At 45.0% G+C, this 27142-nt stretch overlaps 5 protein-coding genes across 6 annotated transcripts; all 5 read left to right on the forward strand.

The window, feature by feature from the left end:
- Positions 1-121: 121 nt before the first annotated feature.
- On the forward strand, positions 122-2439 carry LOC119029847 (proteinase-activated receptor 1-like). The gene is made up of 2 exons (XM_037117005.1): positions 122-294; positions 687-2439. The coding sequence occupies exons 1-2, from the start codon at positions 219-221 to the stop codon at positions 1925-1927; spliced, it is 1317 nt and encodes a 438-aa protein (XP_036972900.1). The 5' UTR covers positions 122-218; the 3' UTR covers positions 1928-2439.
- A 3431-nt stretch (positions 2440-5870) lies between these two features.
- On the forward strand, positions 5871-7741 carry LOC119030072 (proteinase-activated receptor 1-like). Its single transcript, XM_037117410.1, has 2 exons — positions 5871-5993; positions 6488-7741. Exons 1-2 carry the CDS (start codon positions 5918-5920, stop codon positions 7648-7650), a joined length of 1239 nt encoding a protein of 412 aa, XP_036973305.1. The 5' UTR covers positions 5871-5917; the 3' UTR covers positions 7651-7741.
- A 4773-nt stretch (positions 7742-12514) lies between these two features.
- Positions 12515-15790, forward strand: LOC119030440 (proteinase-activated receptor 1-like). Its single transcript, XM_037118029.1, has 2 exons — positions 12515-12718; positions 13042-15790. Exons 1-2 carry the CDS (start codon positions 12643-12645, stop codon positions 14295-14297), a joined length of 1332 nt encoding a protein of 443 aa, XP_036973924.1. The 5' UTR covers positions 12515-12642; the 3' UTR covers positions 14298-15790.
- Positions 15791-17543: 1753 nt separating this feature from the next.
- On the forward strand, positions 17544-20482 carry LOC119030043 (proteinase-activated receptor 2-like). The gene is made up of 2 exons (XM_037117362.1): positions 17544-17792; positions 18867-20482. Exons 1-2 carry the CDS (start codon positions 17723-17725, stop codon positions 19937-19939), a joined length of 1143 nt encoding a protein of 380 aa, XP_036973257.1. The 5' UTR covers positions 17544-17722; the 3' UTR covers positions 19940-20482.
- Positions 20483-22557: 2075 nt separating this feature from the next.
- LOC119030040 (proteinase-activated receptor 2-like) lies at positions 22558-25690 on the forward strand. 2 transcript variants are annotated; one of them, XM_037117357.1, is made up of 2 exons: positions 22558-22794; positions 23940-25690. In XM_037117357.1, exons 1-2 carry the CDS (start codon positions 22695-22697, stop codon positions 25037-25039), a joined length of 1200 nt encoding a protein of 399 aa, XP_036973252.1. In that variant the 5' UTR covers positions 22558-22694; the 3' UTR covers positions 25040-25690. The 2 variants fall into 2 exon arrangements, with proteins under 2 accessions (XP_036973252.1, XP_036973253.1); XM_037117358.1 differs by having other exon boundaries at positions 22559-22794; positions 23946-25690.
- The last annotated feature ends 1452 nt before the right edge of the window (positions 25691-27142 follow it).

A 27142-nucleotide genomic window follows, 5' to 3' on the forward strand; every position in this document is an offset into this window, starting at 1 on the left:
CTAGGTGTCTTGTCAGATTGGATGCGGCTGCTGCTGGGTGGCGGGATGCAGGTCTGAACCTGCAGGCTGCAGCTGATTGGTAGACGGAGTCATTTGGAACCCCTTGGCCTGTGAGCGGAACAAGAGCTCAGCAGAAAAGACAGAGCGGAGAGTCGAGACTGACGGAGGGGAAAAGATATTAACGGATATTATACCAGTTTATATTTTCAGTCAGCAGAATGTTTCCTTCAGTTTGTCCTAAAGCTCTGCTGTTGGTCCTGATGTGTGTGTGTGCTGCTGCTGCTGCAAGAAACGGTAAGAAGACTTCTAATGACTTTCTGCTTCACAATGTGGATGCATCACACACACACACACACACACACACACACACACACACACACACACACACACACACAGATGCATCTATGTTCATTAATAAATGATGTCAGAAGATGTTTTGTATCATGATGTCATCTACTAAAAAATCAAGTCTCCAGTTACTTCAGTCGTTTAGCAGAATGCCAAAACTCAGAACTATTCTGTGGACTTCAGCTCTTCACTTGACTTTGTATCATCATCAGGAGGAGGAGAGGATGACTGGATTGTCCATGTTTGGGTGGACTGTTCCTTATTAAAAATCACTACCACCTGTTAATGTCATGATTAAATGTGTCTTTGCTCTAACACGTGTGTTTTTTCTCCTTCAGACAGTGACATGGTACGAGGTTCGAGGACCTTTGTCATTCGTTACAAAACAGTCACAGATGAACCAACCAGCCAGGATGATGTTTACGGAGAGGACGATGATTTGATCAAACCGAATCGTTCTGCAGTCGGTTGGCAGCCTGACGCAACCATATCCCGTACCCAGGTCATCTCAGAGGATGTGCTGCTGTTCCTGACGGGCCCCGTGTCCACCGTCCTCATCCCGTCCTTCTACTCGCTGGTCCTCATCAGCGTGCCGATCAACATCTGCGCCGTGCTGGCCTTCGCCCGGAGGATCCGGCCCAAGAAGCCGGCAGCGATCTACATGCTGAACCTGGCCTGTGCTGACCTGATCTTTGGCATCCTGCTCCCCTTCAAGATCTCCTACCACTTCAGAGGCAACGACTGGGTATTCGGACCCTTCATGTGCCGTGTGGTCACCGCAGCCTTCTACTGGAACATGTACTGCTCGGTCCTGCTCATAGCCTGCATCAGTGTGGACCGGCTCCTCGCTGTGGTCTACCCCATCGACTCCCTGGCCTGGAGGAGGCCACGCAACTCCATCATCGCCTGTGTGACCATGTGGATTCTGTCCTTCGCTGGTTCGGTGCCCCTCGTCCTCTCCGATCAGACTCATCACATCACTGCACTGAACATCACCACCTGTCATGACGTCCAGGTCATAGACGATCTGATCTGGAAGTACAGGATCTACTTTGTCACCCTCTGCTGCGCCCTCTTCTTCCTGCCGCTGCTCGTCACGGTGGTGTCCTACGCTCGGGTGATCTGGTGCCTGAGCAGGGTCCCCGTCGGTGTCCCAGGAGGCTCCCGCAGGAGAACAAGAGCGGTGGTGATGTCTGTAATGGTCCTGGTGATGTTTGTGCTGTGTTTCGCACCCACAAACTGTCTGCTGCTCGCCCACTACCTGCAGTTCAACGAGGGAATGAAGGAGAACCAGCAGCAGGATCCCAACGGTTCCTACTCAGCCTACCTGGTGTTCCTGTGTCTGGGAAGTCTGAACTGCCTCCTGGATCCTCTGGTCTACTACTTTGGATCGTCCCAGTGTCAGAAACAACTGTCCAGCTTCCTGAGGTGTGAGAAGATCAGGGCGGGCAAGAACATCAGTCACTCAGCGACGGATTCATGCATGTCCAGCAACAGAGCGATCCTGAAGTCCAGATGCACAGAAAGCTCCAGAATAAACACGTTGGATCCTCTTACTGTGGTTGTGGAGGATAAGTAGTAAACTTGTTTCACCATTTGTCTGTTATAAGTCTTTTTTGCATTATGGTTCACTTTCATATAGCTGATGAATATAAAGCCTCACCTGCTCACAGTCTCTGGTCTCCTGCGGCTCTCTGCTGGTGGGAAATGTACTTAATCTCCATTTTACAACATCGTCCAAGTTGTTTTCTCCTCCAGCAGGTGGTGCGGCTGTACTGTTGATAAAAGATCACCTGAAAGATAAACTCCAATGTCAACTATCAGTGTGTATGGAGTTATGTTTGGATGTAAATTGCTTGTTACTTTTCATGCTCTTCCTGTATCCTGTATAACATCTACAGCTGTAAAATGATCCAAACACATTAATGTAGCAGTGATATTAATCCACATCAGATATAAAAGGGAAGTACAAATACTTTACTAACACTAATGCTTTTAAGAGATTTTTCAGGTGTCTGTCCTTTACTTGAGTATCCACTTACCTGACAGTTTTTGACTTTTCCTTCCTATATTTCAACACAAATATCTTGACCTTCTGCTCCTCATAATTAAAAAATAAACCTTTTATTTCATTAAAGCTCTAGAGGTATATGTATATTTTTGATAGGAATATCATATCAAAAAAATTAATACAAATGTAACACATTTAAACACTATTCTGAATAAAAAATTACATTTTCATTCTTTTAAAAATGTCACATTTTACAGAAAGTAAAAAAAGAACCTACTGTGCACTGGTATGAACAGGCTTGAGCTGAGAGACATAGAAGGTTGGATGGATCTTCATGCTTCTGTGGAGTTTCAGTCTAACAGCAGAGGGGTTTATGACTCTCTCAATGACAAAGAAGATAACCAAACGGGCCTGGATGGTATTGCGAGGCAGGATTTCTGTGTTGATTGCCAGGGTGTTAGTTTCTTTCCTTAGTCTGAAGCAGTACTGCCTGAGTCTTTCTGCGGATCTCCCTGCACTTCAGAATGTGATGTTGGACTGAGGGTATTGCCAGCTCAACCTCCTGCTCGAGGAAAAGTAGGCTGATAGCCCAAGGAGGCTTCAAACGGGGATAAACCCATGGCAGAAAAGGTTCATGAATTATGAGAATACTCACCCCAGGCCAAATGAGTGCTCCAGCTGTTGGGGTTTGCAGCTGCCACACAGCATAGGGTGGTCTCCAGGTCCTGGTTGGTCCTCGCTGCCTGGCTGTTGGTCTGGGGGTGGAAACCTGAGGACATACTGACAGAGGCCCAGAATGCATGGCAAACTTGGAAGATGAACTGTGGACCGCGGTCCGAGACGTCGGAGGGTATTCCATGACATGATTAATTAGGAGCTCAGCGGTTTTGAAAGCAGATGGCAGTATAGTGAGTGCAACAAAATGGGTTGCCTTCAAGAATCTGTTGACGATGGTGAGTATGGCTGTGTTACCTTTAGAGACAGGAACACCGGTGATGAAATCTGAGGCTACATGGGTCCAGGGTCTACCATGGACTGGTAACGGGTGGAGTAAGCCAGCTGGTGGACAGTGGAATGCCTTGCCTCTAGCACAAACAGTACAAGCTGCCACAAATTGCTTTGTGTCATTCTCCATGGTGGACCACCAGAGATGCCTCTTGAGGAGAAAGGTAGTGCGGTTGACTCTAAGATGACAAGCGAAAACAAGAGGTGCGAGAGGAGAGTACGTTGCTGGGGACAAAAAGACAGGTAGCAGGGCCGTTACTTGGATCAGGTTGTCATTGCTAAGTCTCTCTAACCATCTCCTTGATCCCCCAGGTAAGCATGCTGATGACCTGTTCTGGGGGAAAGTTGGTGTCCAAGGCAGAGTTTGGTTCCTCGGAAGAGAACTAGCGGGAAGGGGCATCAGGTTTTACATTCTGGGATCCAGGACGGAAGGTCAGAATGAAACTGAACCTGCTGAAGAATAGCGCCAACTAGCCTGCCAAGAGTTGAGTCTCCTGGCAGCCTGGAGGTAGGCCAGGTTCCTATGGTCAGTCCAAACGACAAACGGATTCTTGGACCCCTCCGGCCAGTGTCACAATTTGTGGTTTCCAATGTCCTAATTGCTTTCTGCAGACAAGAGACAGTGCAGTGGGGAAAAACAGCATAGGTGTGAAGCTTGTTTGCTGGATGGAACGGCCCCCAACCCCAGAGTCAGAAGCATCCACTTCAACTATAAACCGCCTGCTGGGATTGGCTTGGGTCAGGACAGGAGCAGAAATGAACAGAGACTTTAGTGCTGAAAATGCCCTTTCAGCATCAGAGGACCAACAGAATGGAACTTTGATAGAGGTGAGTTTGGTGAGGGGTGAAGCAACCTTACTGTAGTCTCAGATGAAACATTGGTAGAAATTAACAAACCCAGGGAAGTGCTGTAGTTCCTTCTGTATGGTGGGCCTGGACCACTCCTCCACCGCACGGATCTTCTCAGAGTCAGCCTTGACTTGGCCACTCTGAATGATGTAGCCAAGGAAACTCACAGTATCAACATGAAAATAACATTTCTCTGCCTTCACATAGAGTCCATTTTCCAGAAGCCAAGTGAGCACCAATTGGACATGAGCGATGTGGTCTTCGAGGGATCTGGAAAAAATCCGAATGTCGTCCAGGTACACTAAGTGGAAGTGGTTAAGGCAGTCTCTACGAATGTCATTCATGAGGGCCTGACAGACAGCTTTGGCATTGGTGAGACCAAAAGGCATCATAAGGTATTCAAAATGGCCAATAGGGGTGTTAAAGACTGTTTTCCATTTGTCCCCCTCCTGAACAAGACGGTAGGCATTCCGTAAATCAAGCCTGGAAAAGATGGTGGCTCCCTGGAGAGGCTCAAAGGCAGAATTGAACAAGGGAAAGAGTTTACTTGTGCTTAACAGTTATACTATTCAAACCTTGGAAATAAATGTGTGGCCTTGGTGTCTTGTCTTTCTTTTCTACAAAGAAAAACCCTGCCCCTAGTGGTGATGAAGATGGTCAGATCATACCTGCTGCCATGGAGTCTGAGATGTACTTCAGCATGGCTCCACTCTCAGGGCGAGACAGGTTGTAGAGTCTACCAGAAGGTGAGCGGAGCTCCCAGCAGCTGGTCAATAGCACAATCATAGGGGCGGTGTGGTGGCAAGGACAGGGCCCAGTGCTGGCAAGCAACCTCCCAGAGATCAAGATATTGAGGAGGGACATAGGACAGGCTGGGTGGTTCTGGTGCAACAGAGGGGCTGCTGTTGCCATCTCCAGGGGACAAAGCAGATTGTAAACGGACAGAATGACAGAAATTACTCCAGCCAATTATTTTCTCAGCAGACCACTCAATGTGGGGATTGTGTCGAACAAACCATGGGTGACCCAGTACCAGGGGGATATCACGGATAACATGGAAAGTGATGGTTTCATGGTGATTTCCAGACAGAATGAGTGGAGCAGCAGGTGTGAGGAGTCTGGCTGATGGGCAGGAAGTCGGTCCACCCCGGCCAGCCTGAGACAACACTGACAGACAGAGGTAGACAAACATGCAACAAGAAGGGAGGGGAAAACAGAGGAGGAACAAGGGGAAATTGACAAGGCACTGCAGATCCTAACAACAAATCAGTAAACACAACTGCCAAAGAGATAGAGCAGGTTCATGAATATTTATACATAATGAATGTTTGAGCATTTGGCAGCTGAATAGCCCAGAGGAGTTATTGGGCTCTACAGTGCCCACTATACAGTTTATCTTTATTTGTTAACATTGTTCAGAAGGCATTACAATAATCAAATGTGGTCACGGTTGTCAGGAACTGACCTGTTTTGGCTGTGGCTCACTAGGCACCATGTCTGAATGTATGCGGCTGCGACCGTGTGACGGAAAGACATCATCTGAGCCTGAAGGCTGCAGCTGATTGGTGGACGGAGTCATTTGGGAGCCTCTAGACTGTGAGAAAAAAACACATCTCAGCAGAGAAGACAGGGCTGAGAGTCGAGACTGACGGAGGGGAAAAGATATTAACGGATATTTAAACAGTTTTATTTTTAGTCAGCAGAATGTTTCCTTCAGTTTGTCCTAAAGCTCTGCTGTTGGTCCTGATGTGTGTGTGTGCTGCTGCTGCTGCCAGAAACGGTAAGAAGACTTCGAATGACTTTCTGCTTCACAATGTGGTTGCGTCGCAAACACATAGACGCATCTATGTACATTGATAAATAATGTCAGAGGATGTTTGATATCATAATGTCATCAACTTCAGCCGTGTAACATGATGGATCTGGGAAGATCAGCCAATAAATCAAATCTATTCTATCGATAGAAACTTTATCAGCAGCTGTTTTAAGTGTTTTATGTCTTGGTGAATAAACACATTCAGACATTTTTAAAAAAAATCAAGTCTCCAGCTACTTCAGTTGTCTAGCAGAATATTGCATCTCTGTTTACTGTGAAGCTCCAGAAATGTTCTGTGGACTACAAGAATTCTCCTGACTTTATATCAACAGTAGGGAGGAGAGGAGGACTGAATTGTTCATGTTTGGGTGGACTGTTCCTTTAATATAAATTACTAACACCTGTTAATGCCTTGATTACATGTGTCTTTGCTCTAACACGTGTATTTTCTCCTTCAGGTAGTCCAACGAAACACAAGATGACCTTAGTCATTAGTTACAAAAGAGTCACAGATAAATCATTCAACCAGAGTGATGTTTACGGAGAGGACGATGATTTGATCAAACCGAATCGTTCTGCAGTCGGTTGGCAGCCTGACGCAACCATATCCCGTACCCAGGTCATCTCAGAGGATGTGCTGCTGTTCCTGACGGGCCCCGTGTCCACCGTCCTCATCCCGTCCTTCTACTCGCTGGTCCTCATCAGCGTGCCGATCAACATCTGCGCCGTGCTGGCCTTCGCCCGGAGGATCCGGCCCAAGAAGCCGGCAGCGATCTACATGCTGAACCTGGCCTGTGCTGACCTGATCTTTGGCATCCTGCTCCCCTTCAAGATCTCCTACCACTTCAGAGGCAACGACTGGGTATTCGGACCCTTCATGTGCCGTGTGGTCACCGCAGCCTTCTACTGGAACATGTACTGCTCGGTCCTGCTCATAGCCTGCATCAGTGTGGACCGGCTCCTCGCTGTGGTCTACCCCATCGACTCCCTGGCCTGGAGGAGGCCACGCAACTCCATCATCGCCTGTGTGACCATGTGGATTCTGTCCTTCGCTGGTTCGGTGCCCCTCGTCCTCTCCGATCAGACTCATCACATCACTGCACTGAACATCACCACCTGTCATGACGTCCAGGTCATAGACGATCTGATCTGGAAGTACAGGATCTACTTCGTCACCCTCTGCTGCGCCCTCTTCTTCCTGCCGCTGCTCGTCACGGTGGTGTCCTACGCTCGGGTGATCTGGTGCCTGACCAGGGTCCCCGTCGGGGTCCCAGGACGCTCCCGCAGGAGAACAAGAGCGGTGGTGATGGCCGTAACGGTCCTGGTGATGTTTGTGCTGTGTTTCGCACCCACAAACTGTCTGCTGCTCGCCCACTACCTGCAGTTCCACGAGGGAATGGAGGAGAACCAGCAGCAGGATCCCAACAGCTCCTACTCAGCCTACCTGGTGTTCCTGTGTCTGGGAAGTCTGAACTGCCTCCTGGATCCTCTGGTCTACTACTTTGGATCATCCCAGTGTCAGAAACAACTGTCCAACTTCCTGAGGTGTGAGAAGATCAGGGCGGGCAAGAACATCAGTCACTCAGCGACGGATTCTGATCCAACAGCCAAGCGATCCTGAAGTCCAGCTGCACAGAAAGCTCCAGAATAAACACATCAGATCCTCTTACTGTGATAAGTTATCATGTAAGATTAAACTCGTTTCACTATTTGTCTGTTTTAAGTGTGTTTATTGTTGATATTTTGGACTTCATCAGTAAATATCAACACTATGAAGAGCTTTTATTTTTGCAGTGTTGTTTAAGTAGCTGTATTTCTTACATGTAATGGAAGGAAACCACTTTCTTTTTCTTGTGTATATAAATCTGCTGAATGTCTTTTAAAGCATTCATGTTTGTCTTTTATAAAGCTGTCAGTATATTCACCACTTTCTGTGTCGCTGGTCTGTGAATAAATATGTGAAAGCATCATCATGACAGTGTGATGAATTTAAAGCCTCACCTGCTCACAGTCTCTGACCTCCTGCTGCTCTCTGCTGGTGGGAAATGTGAAGTTCTCTAAATGATAATGACTTGGTCTGGGTCTCGACTTGGTCTTGGTTGGTGGTCTTGATTATATGCTTGCTATGAGGACTGACAGAGGATGTTTCAGAGAAATGTCTGTTTCTGCCACCAGAGGGTGACACTTCATGTGAGGAGGTCTTCATATCATTATCACGTTTCCTCTTCTACTCTGTTGACTGAAGCTTCCAAGAATTCCCCACCGTTTGTCACAGTGAGTTGTTAGATTGCCATCAGAAACAAAATTCCTCCCCACGCCCTCGAGAGCTCAGGCTCATTGCTGCTTGTAACGAAGGCTTTAGGTAATTGGACAATTTGGACGTTAAATCTAAAGACATGTTCTGACATCATAACCAACCCTCGTGCTTTATGACATGGAAGCTGAATTCATTGTGTAGCATGAGAAAGAAAAAAGGATCCATGTTGAAAACCACTCTGTCATTAATGCGTTGTGTCACGTGCTTCTGTGACTCGTTGTCTTCAGGGTGAGGAGTGAAAAGGAAGGAAGAGGGTCACATCCCAAAGTTGATAACAGTAAATGATACAAACACATTTTCCACTGAAGTCTCTTTGCTTTTTCCTCAGACTTCAGACTGTTGAGACATTAATCATCTTCAGCAGGACGTTAAAGCAGAACAGATGGCATATCTGCACCATGACTCGACAGAACATGGACGCTGCCTCCATGAATGCTGTTAAAGACGGGGTTGTGTTTCTGCTGAGCTTCACAGTTCACAGTTTGTGGTTTCTAGTAACGGATGCTTCTCGATGTTTACTGAAGCTTCACTGATGAATTCATGCATTGTTTTTGTAATAAGTTTGACACCAGAGAACAAACTTCCTCCGCCTGCTTCACCACAATGCACAAAGTTCCTCTTTCAGACACACAAATTCACACACTGATGCACAGACACGCACACATTCATGTATAAATATAAATATAAATATAAATATAAATCTGACTGCTGCTTCTCATTTTCACAGCTGTAGATCTGAAACATTCACCTAGAATCTAAAATTTGAGACTAAAAGGCTAACAACAGGCTCACAGAGCTACAAGTGGGCTAACAAGGCACACGTGCTAACAGGCTAACATGTTATCCACAGGCTAACAGAACAATATGATTGGGTTAACATAAAAGCACAGTACATTTCTGTAATATTACCGTAAATCTACTGTAAATGTTTAAATTAACAACAACTACGAGTGCTGATTACAACACCAGGATGTCATTTACATCAAAATAATGTATTTTCACTGTACAATAGTAGGAACACAATATTTTACGTTGTGTTTTCATCTTTAAAAATGCACAAACTTACAGTACACTACTGTTAATATACTGCTGTTATGATCCAGGCGTCGTTTTTACAGTGTTCAGACTTCAGCCTGTTTTTTTTGTTGTGGATCTGAAATGTTCACCAGATTCTATAATCTGTGTGTGGGAGGAAAGTCAGACGTCTTGTTCTCTTTCACTAAGTGAATTAAAGGAAAGAACTCATTTTGTGTTTTTTTCTGTTTTAAAAAGCCTTTTCTGCGACCGTCTTTTGTTCCTGTCCACAGTTTCACACCCTGTTGTTGAATTCTCGGCCCAGAGAGCGATAAAATGCGTAAAAAGTGTCCCTGAGGAAACAACAGGAATTAGAGTTGTGAAACTCTGGCCTGGATCCGTGCCACCGCCTTCGCTCTGGACTCTAATCTCCCACAGTCTGTATCCTGCCGCCTCCCATGAGAAGGAATGAGCTCCTGTTAGTTTTAGCTACGCCCAGTCCAGCCGGCTGTAAGAGCAGCACGACCTCTGAGCTGGACACCATGTTCTGCTGCAGCGATCATAAATATTTATTCATAACGAGTGTTTTGGTTCTGTATGTGTGTGTTTTTAATGGTGTCACTCACCAAAAAACCCCTCTGATAAACCCAACAAAGCCACCAAACAATTAGCTGCTGAGCATTTGGCAGCTGAAGAGCCAGAAGTTTCCCAAAACAGAGCAAAGACAGCGAGGACTGGAAGAACAAAGGCTGATATCATTCTCATGTTACAGCGAGTAGCTGGTTAGCTTAGCATTAAAAATAGAATACGTATAGCAGCATTTCTAAAGCTCACACAGGAGCTGCTGCTGAGGTTGTAGGCTGTCTTTCCAGAGAAAAACACTGAGACAGCTAATCTGAATTTTACCATCAAAATGTTTTCCACAAGATATAACTCAGTGAACAGTAATAATAATAATAATATCTTATAAAACGACAAACATCAGAGTGGTACCAGGTGTTTTGGAAATGTCAAACTATTCCTCGAAAGAAGAGCTTGTGGTCCTTAAAGAGGAAGAAGGAGTGGACGCCATTTTGAGGTTTTAATTGTGGTAATTCAACTTCTTCTGTCCGTCAAAACCTCGTCAGACACACTCGAGATAATTTGAATATGTAGGAGGGTCTTTGTGAACATGAGATGACCTATATTTATCTCAAAGTTCAGTAGGCCACGTTGCTGCTTTAAAAATAAGAAACAGATCATTGTGACAGATGTTCTTCTGAGGAAATGTGTTGGGACAGTCGGTCTGTGAGCTCAGAGTCCCGCTGGACAAAGAGTTCAGGATGAATGAGTCAGACTCCCACCCCATCCTGCCCCCATCCTACCCCCATCCTGCCCCCATCCTGCCCCCATCCTGCCTCCATCCTCTCCTCCGTCAGACTCTTTCCGTCAACACATTCTCCTTCTTTCCAGCACTTTCTCGTGTTTTTGTTTTCGAGTGTTTTCCTCTTTCATTGTTTCGGTGCTTCACCGTTAACAAACTCCAGGTTTTCACTCTGAATTCTGACACCTGACTGCTGTGATTAAATTTGCAATGCATGATGGGTAATTATCTGGATTATTACAGTCAGCTGCTGTGAATTTGAATTCAAGCGGCCATAAAAACAAGTGAAAATGGGTCATTTAAAGGAAATCCTGTAGTCAGGGTACAGCATCATACGGTCACTGAGCAATGAGATACCATAGGCAGGCATGCTAACATGCTAAAAGGCTAACAACAGGCGTTCAGATCTACAAGTGGGCCAGCAAGGCACACATGCTAACAGGCTAATATGTTATCAACAGACTAATAAACCGACATGGTTGGGTTAACATAAAAACACAGTACATTTCTGTAATATTACCCTAAATTTACAGTATATTGTCATTTACATCAAAATAACGTATTTTCACTGTAAAACTGTAGAAACACAATAATTTACAGTCTTTTTTCATCATTAAAACTGAACATAATTGCAGTACACTACTATATATCTACTGCTGTTATTAGCCAGTCGTCATTTTTACAGTGTTCAGACTTCATCTTGTTTTCTTCGTGTCCTCCAGATGCAGTGGGAACTTCGAGGTTGTGTGTCAAGATGTAAATAAATCCAGCGTGCTCTCCAGGGAGCGGCGGCTCGAGTCGGTTCTGTACAGCTCGTTTACATGAGAACACACACGTGTAAGCATTCAGCACAGAGGCTAAAAAAGGGAAAAAGGCAGGACAGCTGGAGGTCGAGTGCAGAAGACATCATGATTAATCTTTTTTTTTAAAAATGTAAACAAGAAACTCTAATAATCTGACTGCCCGTACTGTAATTTACTGTCTATCTGTATATGGCTGCAGTAAACACAGGAAGCTGCTCAGATCTCCTCAGGGACGAGATGCTTCACGTAAAACAAATAATCTGTAAACAAAAGTCTGTTCGCCCTGAAGCTGCTCAGACGATGGTTTTATCTCAGAGTCAAACATAAATAAGATGAGATCAGATCATCACTCGTGTGTTCGTCTCCAGCAGCTGCACTTCTGCATTTCTGCTGCTTCATACTTTCATACAGTATTGCTGTTATTGTTGTGTTCTTGTTTGTTTTTTTTTTTGTTACCACTGATGAATTAAAATGAAGTAAATTTATTCAGCTTGGAGGAACTTGTACTTTAGTTCAGTATTTCCAATTTCTGCTACTTTATCCACCCATTCTGCTGCATTTTGGAGGAAATGTTGTGTTTTTTACTCCTCTACATTAGTTTGATAACTCTTGTTACTCGTCACTTTGCAGATTGCTGCTGCATCAGAGAGATTGGAGCGTTTTTTAATCAATTTATTTCTGGAAATCAGATTAAAAAACAAAAACAAACCCATTGTTGAATATCAGATGAGATGATGAGTATGTACAGTATATAGTTTACTTTTATTTGTAAACATTGTTCAGCAGGCATCACAGTAAACGAATGATGTCATGGTTCTCAGCAGCTGGCCCGTTTTGGCTGTTCCTCATTAGGCACCATGTCTGATTGGACGCGGCTGCTGCTGTGTGACGGGAAGATGACATCACTGCAGAGGAATGTGTCTGAGCCTGCAGGCTGCAGCTGATTGGTGGACGGGGTCATTTGGGACCCTCTGGACTGTGGGAGGAACCAGAGCTCAGTTAAACTGTGAGTGAGTGAAGACGAGCAGCAGAGAGGACAGAGCAGAGAGTCGAGACTGTCGGAGGGGAAAAAGATATTAACGGATATTTAACCAGTTTTTGTTTTCAGTCAGCAGAATGTTTCCTTCAGTTTGTCCTAAAGCTCTGCTGGTGGTCCTGATGTGTGTGTGTGCTGCTGCTGCTGCCAGAAACAGTAAGAAGACTTCTAATGACTTTCTGCTTCACAATGTGGATGCATCACACACACACACACCACACACACACACACACACACACACGTTCTAGTGAATAAACAGTTTCAGACGTTTCTCCAGCTGCCTCAGTGGTTTAGCAGCAACACTGCAACTCCGTTTCACTGTGAGGCTCCAGAAATGCTTTCACCTGACTTTGTATCATCAGGAGGAGGAGAGGATGACTGAAGTTTGATTTTGGAGTGGACTGTTCCTTTAATATGAATCACAAACACTGAAAACATTAAATGTGTCTTTGCTCTAACACGTGTATTTTCTCTTTCAGGCACTCGAGGACACTTTGGGAGGACTTTTTCTGTTCGTTACCAAACAGTCACAGATGAACCTTTCAGCCTGGATGATATTTACGGAGAGAAGGAGGATTTGATCAAACCGAATCGTTCTACAGTTGGTCGACAGGCTAACAGAACCATATCAAGAGTGCAGATCATCTCAGAGGATGTGCTGCTGTTCCTGACGGGCCCCGTGTCCACCGTCCTCATCCCGTCCTTCTACTCGCTGGTCCTCATCAGCGTGCCGATCAACATCTGCGCCGTGCTGGCCTTCGCCCGGAGGATCCGGCCCAAGAAGCCGGCAGCGATCTACATGCTGAACCTGGCCTGTGCTGACCTGATCTTTGGCATCCTGCTCCCCTTCAAGATCTCCTACCACTTCAGAGGCAACGACTGGGTATTCGGACCCTTCATGTGCCGTGTGGTCACCGCAGCCTTCTACTGGAACATGTACTGCTCAGTCCTGCTCATAGCCTGCATCAGTGTGGACCGGCTCCTCGCTGTGGTCTACCCCATCGACTCCCTGGCCTGGAGGAGGCCACGCAACTCCATCATCGCCTGTGTGACCATGTGGATTCTGTCCTTCGCTGGTTCGGTGCCCCTCGTCCTCTCCGATCAGACTCATCACATCACTGCACTGAACATCACCACCTGTCATGACGTCCAGGTCATAGACGATCTGATCTGGAAGTACAGGATCTACTTCGTCACCCTCTGCTGCGCCCTCTTCTTCCTGCCGCTGCTCGTCACGGTGGTGTCCTACGCTCGGGTGATCTGGTGCCTGAGCAGGGTCCCCGTTGGGGTCCCAGGACGCTCCCGCAGGAGAACAAGAGCGGTGGTGATGGCCGTAACGGTCCTGGTGATGTTTGTGCTGTGTTTCGCACCCACAAACTGTCTGCTGCTCGCCCACTACCTGCAGTTCCACGAGGGAATGGAGGAGAACCAGCAGCAGGATCCCAACGGTTCCTACTCAGCCTACCTGGTGTTCCTGTGTCTGGGAAGTCTGAACTGCCTCCTGGATCCTCTGGTCTACTACTTTGGATCGTCCCAGTGCCAGAGACAACTGTCCAGTTTCCTGAGGTGTGAGAAGATCAGGGCGGGCAAGAGCATCAGTCACTCAGCGACGGATTCGTGCAGGTCCAGCAGCCGAGCGATCCTGAAGTCCAGCCGCACAGAAAGCTCCAGAATAAACACGTCGGACTCTTTGGAGAAGAGCCTCAACAGCCAGTACAAGAAACTGCTGGTGTGATGGATCAGCAGGCGGTCAGAGCGACTGAACTGACTCTGACTGCTGTAGATTGTAAAGGAACACTTCACCCAAAAAAAGGAGAAATCAGTCACTGTGTACTCAAGTCACAAGTATTCACAAGTTAAAGTCTTAACGTATGTTACTGATTATACTCAGAGGAGCAGCTCACACAAGAATTATAACTCAGTCGTCGTCTCCTCCCTCCAAACTGATTTAAAGGCAGGTGAAGTGTCGAGGTAGTAAAACAAAAATGGCTCCAGAACCCGTTTGACGTACCCTCATATCTTAATTGTTCGTTGATATTTGAGCTTCAGCTGTGGTTGAGGAGGATACGTAGTTAACTCGTTTCACTATTAAGTGTGTTTGTTGTTAACATATTGGACTTTGTATCGCAGTCACATGTGCCAGTGGGTGAGAAAGAAGTATGTTGCTGCTCGGTGCACATACATGGCGTCTTCATGTCCTGTTTATTGCTTTCTTATTAGACCGGCTCAGTTAGCTGAACCCAGGACGCTCGGTTACATTTGTGGCAGCAGTGTTTCTCTCGTAGCTTAGCTTCCTCGGCTATCAGCCAACGCTGTTTTAATCAAACGAGGCTGAACAGGTGGAGAGGAGGACGCTTCAAACACCCCAAATTCATAAACAACAACGTCATCGTCCATCGTGTGGAGCTTTTTGTTCCGGGAACGCTGTTATTTCCATTATATCTGAGATCCTGAATAACAACACGAGCTGTATGAAGCCATTTTGTGTCTTTAAACGACTTTCTATCATCAGGAGGGAGGAGAGGGTTGGAGTCCAGATGACAGTCACTGAAGAGCGCAGTATGAAGGGTTCAGCTCGCTGCGTCCGGATCAGAACAAACGGAGGGAAACAGTCAGTGGGTGACTCGTCTCTGAGCGATGAATGAAGAACAATGAACGGAAGGAAGTGGAGATTAGACGACAGAGTGCTTTCAAGAGGAACTCAGCCGAACATTCGATACTATGAAGAGCTTTTTTTTATTTTTGCACTGTGTTGTTTGAGTTTATAAGCTGTATTTCTTACATGTAATTGAAGGAAACCACTTTCTTTTTCTTGTGTATATAAATCTGCTGAATGTCTTTTAAAGCACTTATGTTTCACTTTTATAAAGCAGTCAGTGAAGTCTTACTTTGTACTTTACCTGAATATATTCACCACTTTCTGCCTCGTCATCATCATCATCATCATGACAGTGTGATGAATATAAAGCCTCACCTGCTCACAGTCTCTGACCTCCTGCTGCTCTCTGCTGGTGGAAAATGTGAAGTTCTTTATCTGCATCGTGTCGATTTACAACATGATCCAAGTTGTTTTCTCCTCCAGCAGGTGGTGCGACTGTACTGCTGGTAAAAGTTCACCTGAAGGATAAACTCCAGTATCAACTACCAGTGTGTATGGAGTTATATAAGAGTGTGAAGGAAGTATCGACTGAATAAATACTTTTTAATACGTTTTAATCCAAACTGAAATAACTGCCTGACCTGGTCTTTATTTTGGATACTTGAATATTTTCTTTTTATGCATCTTTACACTATTCGACTACATCTCACTTCATGTGACCCATAATGTACTTTTTACTCCACCACATTTATCTCACAAGTTACTTTTCACGCTCCTGAAGGTTTTAAAGTAGTTAAACGGAGCTCAACCTTCAACATCTACAGCTGTAAAAATGATACACATATTTTCTTTTTAAAAAACTTTTCATTTAAGTTCTGGATTTTTATTGATATTTTTAATAGAAATGTCATACTAGAAAATGTGTTAATACAAATGTGACACATTTCTCATTGATGTTCTTGATAAAATTAGTTAAAACAATATTTTGAATTTAAAAATAGTTTTTAATTAAAATGTCCTATTTAAAAAAAAATCTAAAATGAAAATGTGACATATTTCTTATTGATATTTAAAACAATATTATGAATGTAAAACTAAAATTGTACTTCATATTTTAGTATTTTCCATCATCATTCCCTCATCATTCTCTCAATATTCCCTAAATATCCCCTCAATATTCCTTTATCATTACCTCATAATTTCCTCAATATTCCCTCAGTATTTCCTCATCATTCCCTCAATATTCCCTCATCATTTCCTCAATATTCCCTCATCATTTCCTCAATATTCCCTCATTGTTCCCAATCTACATCATCGAGTTCAGTAACTTAAAATTTTACAGATAAAGTTTTCAACACTAAAGGTTATTTTCATTATAATTAATATCTTATTATTTATCCATCAAGCCAAAAACTCCTTCAAACAATAATAATCCCAATCTGAGTTTCTTACTAAACTAGTATTTTGTGGTAAATTAGTCTATTATTGATGGCTGCTGCTCATTGGACGAGCTTTCTGTCGGCCATTTTGTGTCGCTCTCTCTGACAGACGCACACTGATATCTGTATTTGTACTTCCTGAGAGTGAAACACACCCAGGAGTCCACTAACATCAACACAGAAGCTCAGTCGAGCCCCACGGCTGAGTTTCTGCCTCCTGGAAGGAAATATTCAGTCACGATGAGGTTTGGAGTCCAAACAGCACCGAGTCTCCTGCCGGGACAATAAAGCCGGTGATAAAATGAGGATTATTGTTTGACCTGCTTTTATTTCCCCTCACATCAACTTCTGGATTCATGAGGAAGAGAAACCACGTGTGTGTCCTGCTTCACATCAGGCTGCTGAGGTTCTACTCAACAGAACCGGTCCTCCTGTTTACCTCAGCTGACAGAGGTCCAAACAGTCTGCCGAGACCATCTCACTCCATCTCACTCCACTCTGCTTTAAAACCACTGTGCTCCTTTAAATACAGATCTATAGGAAGCTGACAGTCACCGTATGACGAGTACTGGAGTAAATGTACTTAGTTACATCCTGACTGGTGATTATTTAAGTTTATAAAACAAATGTAGTTTAGTAAAACACATTTAATTCTACTCCACTTTAAATACATTTAAATAAATAAACAATATTCACTTTTGAAATGAAGTACAGTACAAATGTGAAGGAGCAAAATGGAAATAAAGATCATCATCAGCACTGTAATCAGATACTGTTGAGTAAATCTGCTCAGATACTAATATTCCTCTCTGCAGTAACGTTGAGTGAAAAGTTCAATATTCCTGCACTCAGTTACATTTCACGCTATCAGACATTATTGATCCTGCCGGAGTTTGATTACTGATTCACTTGTCTGTTCCGGGTTGTCCGTGACGTCAGGCGCCACATGGGGCGTGTCTCTGGGGATCCACGCGGTCACCTGACCGGGTGACGTCACGCAGGTGTGAAAGCAGCCGCGAGCAGAGACCAGATGGTTTAGACGAAGAGAAGAGAAGAAGAAGAGCAGCAGCAGCCACACCCGCGGACACTCCTGCAGCCCGGCAGTACCGACCCAGTCCAGTCATGACCCCGAGCCGGACTCACCTGGTCCTCCTCCTGTGCTGCGCGCTCAGCTGCGGGGCGCAGCAGGACGGTGAGACTCTCCTCCCTTTATATCTGTTTATTCATTTATTTAATCATTTACATCCGCCTTGTTTGATTTGTCTCAACGGGCGAAACGTTCGGACAGAACCAGGATCCACTCAGTGATTTAACTGGACTACATAGATCGTATGTAAGCGCTGTATGTATGTGTGTGTGTGTGTGTGTGTGTGTGTGTGTGCTGGTTGTTCAGAAGCGCTTTTTGACAACACGGAGTGACAAAGTGAAGAAGTGAGTCCGTGTCGAGCAGCTGACAGGAAGTGATGAAGGGAGACGCTCCGCAGGCCCGGGTCATCTTCAGGGACCGGACTGGGCTTTATCACAGTTTTTTTTTTTTTTTTTTAATAAATTAAAAAAAACAGTAAATAACAGGAAGGTATAAAAAGTGAGGAGTCGTGTTGCACATGGAAGACGGATCAAGTATAATAATCATGATTTCCTCTCATGGATGACCCCGAGTCCTTCAGAAGAGGATTCGGGCCACTGTAATTATAAAAACTGAGCAGGCGCAGAGTCTACAGAGGACCAACACACATTCTTTACACCGTTTATTAAAGGTGGAATCTTTATAAATCACTGCGTTAGCGTGAACTTTGCCCCGTCTGGAGTTTGTGCACGAGGTCGACAACATGTTGAGGTTGTAAAGATCAGGAGCCTCAGATCGCAGCAGACGAGCTGTACGGAGACTTCTGATGTTTCTGTGGTTGTTTCTCTGTTTTAAATCAAGTCTCAGCTGCTTAAAGTTTTACTGCGAAGCTCCAGAACTGTTCTGTGGACCTCCACACTTCACCTGACTTTGTATCATCAGGAGGAGCAGAGGATGTGTGGGGTTATAAATATACATTTAGTGAACTGTTCCTTTACATGTGAGGGTTTTTGATCCATGTCTGCAGGTAACAATTCGTGTCATTCATCGATTAATCTGTCAAACCTGCAAATTCTCTCTTTGTCTTCAAATGTCTTCTTTTATTCAACACAGAAAATCAGCAGCAACTCTTCATATTATATTCGTGGTTAGTTATTTGTGTTTTGATCGACTGATGGATGAATTGATCTGTTGTTTCAGACGTGCCTGACACAGACTTGAGAGGCTTCGGAGGGACGGAGACCCACGAGGGGATGTGGGTCAGCACCGAGGGCAGCAGAGTCCTGACGAGTCGTCTCACCACCGTCTTCATCCCGATCGTCTACATCATCGTGTTCGTGGTGGGACTTCCCGCCAACGCCATGGCCATCTGGGTGTTCCTGTTCAGGACCAAGAAGAAGCACCCGTCGTCCATCTACATGGCCAACCTGGCGCTGGCCGACCTGCTCTTCATCATCTGGGTGCCCTTAAAAATAGCGTACCACTTCAACGGCAACAACTGGACCTACGGCCAGGAGCTGTGCAAGGTGCTGGTGGCGTTCTTCTATGGGAACATGTACTGCTCCATCGCCTTCATCGCCTGCATCAGCGTGCAGCGTTACTGGGCCGTGGTGAACCCGCTCGGCCAGCAGCAGAGGAACAACTGTACGGCAGTCGGCGTCTCCGTGGCGGTCTGGTTGGTGGTCTGGCTCATCACGATCCCGCTCTACCTCTACGATCAGGAGGTCTACTCGAGAAACCTCGAAATCAAAACCTGCCACGACGTCACCCGGCCCAGTCAGAGGGAAACAGCGGCGGGTTACTTCCTTACGATGGGGATTCTGGGATTTGTTGTTCCCGCCATCGTGTGCATCATATCCTACATCCAGATGCTCAGGGCTCTCAGGAACAGCATGGCGGACCCGACCATCGCCAAGAAGCGGCGGAAGGCCGTGGTGCTGATCGTCACCGTGCTGATTATGTTCCTCGTGTGCTTCACCCCCAGTAACATCATGCTGCTGGTGCACTACAGCCACCTGCTGCGCCAGGCGGAAAACAGCCTGTATGGATTCTACATCACCACGCTCTGCCTGGCGAGTCTCAACAGCTGCATCGATCCCTTCATCTACTACTTCATCTCGGAGGACTTCAGGGAGCACGTGAAGAACACGTTCCTCTGCAGGAGCGAGAGGACGGTGGAGAGGATGAGGGTTTCCTTCAGCGCGCTCAAGTTCTCCAAGAAGAGCAACACGTACACCTCAGAGTCCGGGAACACCGGCAGCACCGAGTGCTAGAGCGCCGCCGGGTCTTAAGCTAACACGTCAATCTTTTGATCGATTTCTGGTTTTATTTCAAGTGTGTGAGAGTCTTCTCCTCGAAGCTTTGAGTTACTGCTTTTTTATTTTTGTACAGAATTATAATTTTTTTTTTACATGATAAAACAACTTTTATTTAAAGCACTTTGTTTGATTTCACTGGGATGTGAATATTTGAAGGAACAGTCATCGTCTCCTCCATGATGAAGGTGTAAAATCAATGACTTTCAATCGAACATCGGGTTGAGTAAATTATCGTTTCTGGTTGAACTTTTTCCCTTTTAATGTGTTTGATGTTTTAATCCACGCTGTGATTCTTATCAGATTCTTATCGATGTGCCAAAAAGCTTTGAGACCATAATCGAGTGAAATGTAGCACGTTGTACGATCCGTGATGCTCTGTGTGTGTGTGTGTGTGTGTGTGTGTGTGTGTGTAAATATCTCGTTTGTGTTTTTACCGTCAGGAGTTTAACTGTGTAACTACATTTTAAAGTTTGTCAATAAAAGCAAAGTCCAGCTGACTGTATCTCTCTCCCTTTAAAGTCTTAGATACAGGCGTGACTGTGGAGCCTCAGGCGACTTTCATTCCTTTTCTTTTCAGAGTTAATTTTGATCTCGAGGCTTTAAGACTGTGAAACATATGAATCTGTTCTCTGTGATGTTTAACAGAGGTCTTAAATGTAACCTGGTGAGCCGAGCAGAAAACATTTTGTTTACTGACTTCATGCTCTGGCAGGTAGTTGGAAAGGTCGAGCTGAGAGTTCCTCGTTTTCAAAATGTTTTGTTTTTAACCTCCTGAAGGACATTTGTGGACAAAGCTAACTGAAGCTCACGTCATATTTATAGAATTCAAAGACTATTAAAGGTAGACTCAGCAGGATTTGTCCCAGCTGCTCCTGAACGCACCACAAAGACAGTTGCTTGTTGAGTCTCATTCCCAGGACGTCAAATAGACACATGTTGGGTTGGTAAAGCGTCCCGAGCAGCAACAAAGAGAGAAAATCAGAAACTCTCTGCAGATACGAGACACTAACACGCCTTTTCTCTACAGTCCAGCCTCCCTCTCTGTCTGTTTACGGCTTCTTACGGCTTTTAAAATCAGTCTTGTGATGTTGGGAAGGTGGTGTGCGAGACGCTGAATAAAAATAATCCATAATTCACCTCAAATGCATCAAACTAAAGTAAGGAGGCTGTTTTAGGAGGAGAAAGTTCAGATGCAGAGAGGTGAAGTCACAGAGATACTCAGGTAAAGTACAGATACCTGAAACATGTACTCAAGTACAACAACAAAGTATTTGTTCTTCGTTACTTCACAGCTCTGATGAAACGTGACTTCTCAGTAAATTTTGCAGCAGCAGACAGAAATGTGTTTCGACCGGTTTGGTAATGTCCTGCTGCTGAACGCTCCTCTGCAGTCGCTGGTATTCAGTTTTAAACAAGCTGTGTGTGATGTAAACACAGCTGCAGGTAAACAGCTGATTTCTGTGGTTTGGAGGAGGAAACATTGGAACAGTCACACTGGAATAAAGTTCAGTTTTAGCCTCTAGTTACATGTTTGAACTGATGATCTCTTCTATTATTCAGTCGTTATTTTGACTAAATATAACCGACACACTGCAACTAACAGTTTCTACTGTAAAAAGTGAAACATGTTTAGTTGCTCAATTCTTTTTTTTCCTTAAAATAAATTATTAAAGTTTGCTTTTATATGAGACAAAAAAAAGCTACAAATCCACAAATGTGAGAAGTGGTGACGATCAGAAGTTTTAAATCTATTTTGCTTGTTGTAAAGTTGGTTCTTCCTCTACAGAATGTGTTGACTACTTTATATACACAAAGTTTGTGTAAATAAAGGAGCAAACATCTGTGTTGAGTTTATGTTTCTGTTGAAAGCTCAAAAAAGAGTTTCAGGGTCACAAACTTTCCTTTTTTGCCTCAGAAAAATGTGTAAAATATTGATGTTCTGATATTTTTGTTGACTTTCAGTGTTGTTGTATGTTGTGGACTGAAACAAACTTAATGATCAGACTCACTTTGTTTACATGACTGAGTAAACAAAGTGACCTTAAAGGACAACTCAGTTTATACTGTGCTACTTTGTTTACATGTGGCGGACCCTGCCACCTGTCCAGCTTCAAACAGTGTTCAGGGAACTTGTTTTCCTCTGAGAGCAGCGTGTTTATTCGCCGATGGAACAGATACATCGTGTCTCAGTTTGTGTTGTGACTGGTGGAGGCTCGCTGTCGACGCCAGTGACGACATGTGTGACTCTGATCTACGTCACGCGGCTCTACACGGCTCTTCTTGTTCTTCTTCTCTGCCGATAATTGATAAAAACGTTCTATTATCAGGCTGATAATCTGATATACATCATGGATCTCGAATTATTACCTCATTAATGTTGTAAATATTAACATTCTTCTCCAAAAACTACGTAATGCTCCTTTAGACAGCCCACCTGTGAGGTATTTATACATCAATACCTGAAGAACAACTCTGAAATGTGTTTATTTACGCCTGTGGAGAGTTTGTTTGTTTTTCCTTCCACCTGAAACTTCTGACGGGGAAACTTCCACCCACCAGGTGGGCGGGTCCGAGATGACGTCAGGAGCGCCCAACAAAAGGTAGGTTCGAGGTGTGTCCTCTGACTGTCACGTCGCTCTCAGACGTGAAGAACATCTGAAGGAGAGTTTACGAGAGAAGAGAAGGTCGAAGTACACACAGACGGACGGAGATGGGCTGGTGTCGGCTGGTGTCGGTTCTGGTGCTTTTGTGCTGCTCAGCTGCTGCAGATACGACCGGAAGTGGCTGTGATAATGGAGACCAGGCGAGAGGTGAGTTAGACCTGAGGCTAATGTTTAATGTTTAATCTTTAATCTGGGGTTGTTACCAGCTTCAGCACAGACAGACATCACAGCAGGACGTTAAATCAACTTTTCACATGTGCTCGTGCTGACCGGACAGGTGTGTGTCGTTTTAAAGGCTCGTTAATGGGAAGAGATGTCATTGTGTTACTGCTCTACCTGCTCTAGTTCTTGTCTGTACGCACTTACTCATTAAATCCACATAGCTGATGATTATTGATATTAAAAACATCTCATTGTGTTCATATTTTGTTAAAGTGCCAGTAGTCATACTGATGGTATCAACAAAACATCGATATCGAGGTATTTAGAGTGAAAATACAGAAATAAATCGTATATTTTGAAATGTAGGCACAGAAGTTCTGATCCAGCTTGTTTCCTCCAGTACAGTAACAGAGTTCAGGCTCTGACATGGACTCAGAGTATCAGAGTAAAAAGTCTCCCTCTGAAGGACATTTGTGCTCAAAGCTAACTGAAGCTCACGTCATATTAATAGAATTCAAAGACTATTAAAGTTAAAGGTAGAATCAGTAGGATTTGTCCCAGCTGTTCCTGAACGCACCACAAAGACAGTTGATTGTTGAGTCTCATTCCCAGGACGTCAAATAGACACATGTTGGGTTGGTAAAGCGTCCCGAGCAGCAACAAAGAGAGAAAATCAGAAACTCTCTGCAGATACGAGACACTAACACGCCTTTTCTCCACAGTCCAGCCTCCCTCTCTGTCTGTTTACGGCTTCTTACGTCTGAAGTCAGTCTGGTGATGTTGGGGAGGCAGCATGCGATGACGCAGAGTAAAAATAATCCATAATTCACCTCAAGTGAATCAAACTAGTAACAAGGATGTTTTGAAAATGTGAGGAGGAGAAAGGCAGAATCAGTAGGATTTGTTCCAGCTGTTCCTGAACGCACCACAATGTGCACAATCTGCATGTAATCTGTAGAGTAACTAGTAACTAAAGTTATTAAATAGATGTAGTGGAGTAAAAAATAAATACAATATTTACCTTGATTATGTAGCAGAAAATGGAAATAATCAAGTAAAGTAATTGAAATTCTTCTTGAGTAAATGTACTTTGTTACTTTCAGTGTTATTAAAAGTTGCACTTCGTCCAGTTTCAGGTAAAGGACGAGTGTTCATCGGCTTGAAGGACCCTGAGAACTCGTGTCAAGCTGTCGTGGACCCGACGACCGCAGACACGCTGAAGAGTCGTCTCACCACCGTCTTCATCCCGATCGTCTACATCATCGTGTTCGTGGTGGGACTTCCCGCCAACGGCATGGCCATCTGGGTGTTCATGTTCCGGACCAAGAAGAAGAGCCCGTCGTCCATCTACATGGCCAACCTGGCGCTGGCCGACCTGCTCTTCGTCATCTGGACGCCCCTGAAGATTTCCTACCACTTCAGCGGCAACGACTGGATCTACGGCGAGGGGCTGTGCAAGGTTCTGATGGGCTTCTTCTACGGGAACATGTACTGCTCCGTCCTCTTCATCACCTGCCTCAGCGTGCAGAGGTACTGGGTGGTGGCTCACCCTCTGTCCCAGCAGAGGAAGAACAACAAACTGGCCATTGGCGTCTGCGTGGCCATCTGGGCGTTCATCTGGCTCACCACCACGCCGCTGTACCTCTACAACCACACTGTCAAGGTCAAAGACCCCAACATCACCACCTGCCACGACGTCATCGTCATCGAGGACCCGCTCGACCCGTTCCCTTCGGTCAAGCTGCCGTACTTCTACTTCATCTTCATGGGGATGGTGGTGTTCCTGGTCCCCTGCGTGGTGATCGTTGTGGCCTACGTTCTGTTGCTCAGAGCTCTGGGGAACAGCATGGCGGACAACAGCTCCGCCTCAAAGAACCGCCAGAGAGCCGTGGTGCTGATCGTGACGGTTCTGGTGACGTTCCTGGTGTGTTTCATCCCCAGTAACATCATGCTGGTGGTGCATTACTCTCTCCTGAAGGACGGAGTGGTCAATAACGGATACAGCTTCTACATCTCCACGCTGTGCCTGGCCAGCCTCAACAGCTGCCTCGACCCGTTCATCTACTACTTTGTGTCGGAGGACTTCAGGAACCACGTGAAGAACACGCTGCTGTGCCGGAGCAGCCGGACTGTGGAGAGGATGAGGGTCTCGTTCAGCTCCATGAAATACTCCAGGAAGACCAAGTCGTTCGTGTCGGACAGCGGGAACACGCAGAGCAGCAGCTGTTAGTCGGATATCGCAGAGCAAAGACTGATGGGATCTCTGGCATCGTTCCCTCTGGTTAACTGGAAAACCCGGCAGCATTCAGGCCTGCTGGCACTCGGACTGAACAAACACGTCCGTGACGACGGACGATCTCAACGCATCAGAGAACCAAAGATGAACTTTAAATGTGAAGATGACTACGCTGAATACATTTTAAGATGCCATTATTATGAGCTGCTTTCAGTGTCAAAATGTGAATATTTGTTTTATATAGACTGAGCTTTTGTCCTGTCGGCTGCGCAAAAACTGTTTTTTACCCTAATATTTCTACTCAGGCTGCAGCTACCGATTATTTTCAGCCTTGTTGTATTTATCTTTTATTAAATATCTAAATTTTATGATGTCAGTGTTGTGTAAGAATTTCCCTGTGGTATCAAATTTGGATATTTTTAAAGGTATAACGTCAAAGTTAGAACATCCAGTACGGTCAGCAACACAAAGATCTTCAGTTCAGAGGAAAGAAACCAGAAAACATTCATGTTTGAGAAGGAATCAGACAATCCTCACAGAAATACTGCAAATCATAGAAAACAGAACTGCATGTGGGAACTGTAACTGAAGGGTGAAGCAATTATTACTTTTGCAATTAATATAAATATTAAGACTGTGGCTAAAGATTATTGTTATTGTCATTTAATGTGGTGATCGATCAGTGTTTCGTCCTTGTTTTGTCCACAACACAAAGATCTTTGGAATCAGAGAATTTAGACCATTTTCGAGCAGTTGTCGCTGCACTGATCTGTAGTGAACCAACCAAATCAGCCTGATGTGCTCAGAGGAATGGAACAACAGAGTTTTGATGAAGTCATGACTTGTATGTTGCTTTAGTCAAATCATGTAAAGCAGAGGTGTATTCAGTATCCGCTCCTGCAGCCTGCAGCACGTTTCATGGCGGTTTGTAATCGTCAAGCTGAAGCTGATGAGTACAAAGGTGGTATCATCTCATCATCTCTCTCTGCTAGATGACGGACAGTTTGCAGTATCTGTGAAACTCTCTGTCGTATTGCATAACCCATCGAGTTCCTGCGTGAAGTGAGTCACTCGGCCTGGGCGCGACTCATCGTCGCTGATTGTTCTCTTGTGAGGATTCGAGGAATTCATGGAATGCGATGAGCTGTTTGTTTGTGTCATTAAAGTATCTAGATAAGTTTTTTTTTTCATTCAGTGTTCAGTAAGCTGTAGAGACAAACAGAAAGTGGGTCAGAGTGCAGGGAACGTGTCAGAGCCTGGCGAGGCTCGTTTAGACGATGACATGAGCGCGTCGTCCTCACACGAGTTTCATCTGCTTATCGATCACTCAGCCTGAAGCCACGCCGCCATCTTTGTTATGGTTACCATCGTGAAAGCTTATTTTGCTCTAAGTTAATTTACGTCATTAAAATCTGCTTCCACACAACAGATTTTCCTCGAGAAAAAAGACCGACAAAGGAGTATTGTGAGCCAACTGAATGCTCTTTCATGTGTAGATAAGATGTGGTGCAGCGTTAACCCCACCCAGAGAGTCTGCCCCTCCCCCAGGTGAACACTTCCTGTTTGAAAGGCCAGCGAGGCCGAGCTGCAGGCCGTTTGGGTAAATGATTGTTGTAGAGTGTCGTCTTACCTTTTGTCAGCACTCTTGAGCAGAATACCTTCTTTTCACATGTAGAGGACAGAGCCGCTCCCTGTTACATTCACACAGCTGCTATCAGACATGAGTCAGGTACAACACGAGACCACAGCGACGATAAATCACCTGTCTGATCCTCCCTGATATTAAAAACAGGATCACTGGCTTCTTCTGGATAAAAACACTGATGATAAACACACAGAACACAGTGAGGAGATTCAATCATTAATATTTTATGAGCTGTTTAAAACCCTTCGAACACTTTACGTCAGAGTCACCGCTGCACACTGTTGCACACACACACACACACACACACGAGCAAGGTGGGTTTTGTTTCCACATATTCCCACATTGCAACATGTGTGGTATGAGCTTCAAGCTTCTCGTAAGTTGCAACAGTCTTGTGACCTCAAGACACGAGAGAGCTGAAGTCACTGGACTCCAGGTGAAACTTATGGGAC

Source organism: Acanthopagrus latus, chromosome 12, assembly GCF_904848185.1.
Source record: "Acanthopagrus latus isolate v.2019 chromosome 12, fAcaLat1.1, whole genome shotgun sequence".
Classification (NCBI taxonomy): Eukaryota; Metazoa; Chordata; class Actinopteri; order Spariformes; family Sparidae; genus Acanthopagrus; species Acanthopagrus latus.

Coding starts and splice junctions, on each gene's coding strand:
- LOC119030072 (XM_037117410.1), top strand. CDS start 5,918: ATGTTTCCTTCAGTTTGTCCTAAAGCTCTGCTGTTGGTCCTGATGTGT. Junction 5,994..6,487: donor TGCTGCTGCTGCCAGAAACG/GTAAGAAGACTT, acceptor TTTCTCCTTCAG/GTAGTCCAACGAAACACAAG.
- LOC119030043 (XM_037117362.1), top strand. CDS start 17,723: ATGACCCCGAGCCGGACTCACCTGGTCCTCCTCCTGTGCTGCGCGCTC. Junction 17,793..18,866: donor CTGCGGGGCGCAGCAGGACG/GTGAGACTCTCC, acceptor CTGTTGTTTCAG/ACGTGCCTGACACAGACTTG.
- LOC119029847 (XM_037117005.1), top strand. CDS start 219: ATGTTTCCTTCAGTTTGTCCTAAAGCTCTGCTGTTGGTCCTGATGTGT. Junction 295..686: donor TGCTGCTGCTGCAAGAAACG/GTAAGAAGACTT, acceptor TTTCTCCTTCAG/ACAGTGACATGGTACGAGGT.
- LOC119030040 (XM_037117357.1), top strand. CDS start 22,695: ATGGGCTGGTGTCGGCTGGTGTCGGTTCTGGTGCTTTTGTGCTGCTCA. Junction 22,795..23,939: donor TAATGGAGACCAGGCGAGAG/GTGAGTTAGACC, acceptor CACTTCGTCCAG/TTTCAGGTAAAGGACGAGTG.
- LOC119030440 (XM_037118029.1), top strand. CDS start 12,643: ATGTTTCCTTCAGTTTGTCCTAAAGCTCTGCTGGTGGTCCTGATGTGT. Junction 12,719..13,041: donor TGCTGCTGCTGCCAGAAACA/GTAAGAAGACTT, acceptor TTTCTCTTTCAG/GCACTCGAGGACACTTTGGG.